The 2,805-nt window shown below is 32.6% G+C and overlaps 1 protein-coding gene across 1 annotated transcript in view; it reads right to left on the bottom strand.

Moving 5' to 3' along the window:
- Positions 1-1,978, bottom strand: part of LOAG_14294 (hypothetical protein) — a gene marked incomplete at both ends in the record, with an annotated part of 5,379 nt that extends 3,401 nt beyond the window's left edge. Inside the window, 5 exons of the mRNA XM_020448787.1 lie at positions 234-386; positions 577-711; positions 1,122-1,202; positions 1,367-1,485; positions 1,892-1,978. Coding sequence (XP_020301094.1) covers positions 234-386; positions 577-711; positions 1,122-1,202; positions 1,367-1,485; positions 1,892-1,978 — 575 coding nt within the window. The remainder of the gene's footprint in view (positions 1-233; positions 387-576; positions 712-1,121; positions 1,203-1,366; positions 1,486-1,891) is intronic.
- Positions 1,979-2,805: the final 827 nt, after the last annotated feature.

The following is a 2,805-nucleotide window of genomic DNA, read 5'->3' as shown; positions in this document are numbered from 1 at the left end:
TTATTATTATTATTATTATTATTATTATTATTATTATTATTGTTATTATTATTATCATTATTATTATTATCATTAATAATTATTATTATTAGCGCTGTCTGTCCTCCGCTATCGCCGAATTCATTCCTTTGTTTCAGTACTCTCATAACAAATACGCACTTCGGATTTTCTCGTCCCTTTCATTCTCTGATATTCCGTAATAATTTTTTAATGAAGATACAAAAAAAGTTCACCTAGTGATATGAACAGAAAAGTTTAGCAACCAAAGCATGAATTTCCGATGTATGCAGCATAAATCGTATGATGGTAAATGTCTTGACCATTTTAAAGCTGAGGTTTTGAATGGGAAAGAAAAAAGTTCACTTAATCTTATACTTTCATCGAACCTGCAGAATAGAAGTTGATTATTAATCTCAGCAATAAAACACTGCCAAAAAATATTGCTGAAAACAACTGTTTCCGATTAACCAATAGGTGCAAAGTAAATATCAGATAAAAACTGCAAACCCATATCAAGGGAAAAGCTTCATCCAAACGAAAAGATAAAACCCTACTTTCTCAGTAATAAAAACACACCCGAGCCCAAAAAGAGTAGATGAAATACGATCGACAGCAAGTTTCATATTGTATTTCCCAATTAATCCGAGTGGTAACAGATAACCAAAGATTGCGCGCATGAATGCACGGTACTGCGCATAAGTTACTGATTTTCTGAACAAACGGTTGCGCATTATTCTGAACATTAAACAACGTTTTATCAAATAAAGTTTATAAACAGAATAAATGCATTCTAAGAGAATAATACCCTGTTTTACCGAACTCATTAACGGATTTTAACGAAATTTTAACGGAATTTTTATATAAGAGCACAACTTAAGAAGGATAAATTACGGCACACGGTTGGCATAACATTTTACAATAGCAACATTAAAGTCCACTGAAGCCTGAGCAATTTTGAAAACCTTCAAAGGCAGTCTAAAAATGATGAACTTCGTAAAAGGTATATATACTTTTCACACAGGGAAATAGCTGCATTAAGAAATGATATGTCAATCTTTAGACATTGAAGAAAGAAAGAAAAATTATCAAGAAATCATTCACAAAGAGAAGATGAAAGGTACCTTAATAAAAATTCAACATCGAAATCATCCAAACGAGGTACTGTGTGTTTCAACGAATATTGTATGGAAAGAGCTGCAAGCCTTTAGCAGATATCAGCGCACTGAATCTTAGCACATTACATAATAACTTAGATGCTATTTCTCTGGTCCCATCAGAAATTCGAAGAAATCTTCGTCGAACCTAATAAATTGTAAGAAGTTCGAACAAAAGGACGAAGGGAAACAGAACAAGAATTTTGGAATACCTTCTACGAATGTGACTACACATTTCTTCCAAAAGCAGTTGTTGTAGATGATCAAGTTTGTTGAAATTCTCTGCACCTATCATCTCAATGCAGAGCGAAATACTATCAGCATAATGAGTCTGAAAACTTCTATGCTTTTTAAGAAAACTTGTCCAAGTGAATCAAATATATAAATAACCTAACTAGAGCATGAGAACATCTAGTATTTACTAGCCTGTATAGGCCCTAATTTCTAACAATGGCATCTATGTTAAACATTTGTCGCTATGAGTAAAAAAAGATAACACTTCTATAATCACTATTGCATGTCCTATGCATTACAATGAATATGCAAAATAAGGCGTAAAGTTTCAAGCTAAATCATTCTTTAGTAAGCAATGATTAACGGACATAAAGGAAACTTGAATTCGACTTCATTTTTTTTTTTACATATTTCAAACTTCTGAAGAAAAACTATTGCCATAAGTTGTTTGTAGAGATAAAGGAGATGAAAATATGATAAACATGATGTAAATGACTGCTAACCATTCGTCCCTGACGATGATTTAACCAACTATGACCAGTGTAGTGGAAGCACATGCGAGGTGCAATGAAAAACTTTCTTTGTTCCATCATTTTCGTGGAATTTGCAAATTAAGCCCACATGGACAATAATCACTTTGCAATATTTATTTCGAAAACTTGGATACTATTTGCAAGTGCATCAAAGAGGTCATAATTAATGCTTTCATAGATACTCCGAACTAAATTTGTTGCACTTCAAGCAGACGAAGTAAGCTGCTGATACACAGAACACGATCTTGCTTGCATGATTGTTATGAGAGATTTGCAAAAGACCTGCAGAACTAACTAACTATAGGTGTGTACTCGGTCTTCCATTGTCTTAGGTCAATCATTGCAGTTAACTGATAGACTGCTACATTTTTCCTGAAGTGATACAGAAAACTTCATCGAGTCTTGCCACTGTCCGACATAGTTTCTGACATAGTTTTTAACACTATTACATTAAAAAAAGTTCTGCTGTCAGGGAAATCTCTTAGGATTACATAAACCAGAACACTGAATTCCAGATTAAGGAATTAAATACCATTTAACATATTATCACCAAAAAACATCATCGTAATCCTTGTCAACCGATGCACAATTGAGGATCCCCCGCCACGCCGCGTAATATCGAAAATTCGCAAACTACAACTTCCATCCCATTCAGAGGTGTAAGAAGTGCTTGGAGAGCAGGAGTAGGCAATTAATTTTTCCAGGGGGCACATAAGAAATCGGAATGACTTTTGGAAGCCAAACTAATATACTTGACTCAATTTTACCCAATGTCACATCCTATATATATACATATATATATATATATATATATATATATATATATATATATATATATATATATATATATATATATATATATATATATATATATATATATATAT

This window comes from Loa loa, assembly GCF_000183805.2.
Source record: "Loa loa unplaced genomic scaffold supercont3.346, whole genome shotgun sequence".
NCBI lineage: Eukaryota > Metazoa > Nematoda > Chromadorea > Rhabditida > Onchocercidae > Loa > Loa loa.
The sequence above is the reverse complement of the archived record's forward strand: the minus strand, read 5'-3'. Positions and strand labels throughout refer to the sequence as shown.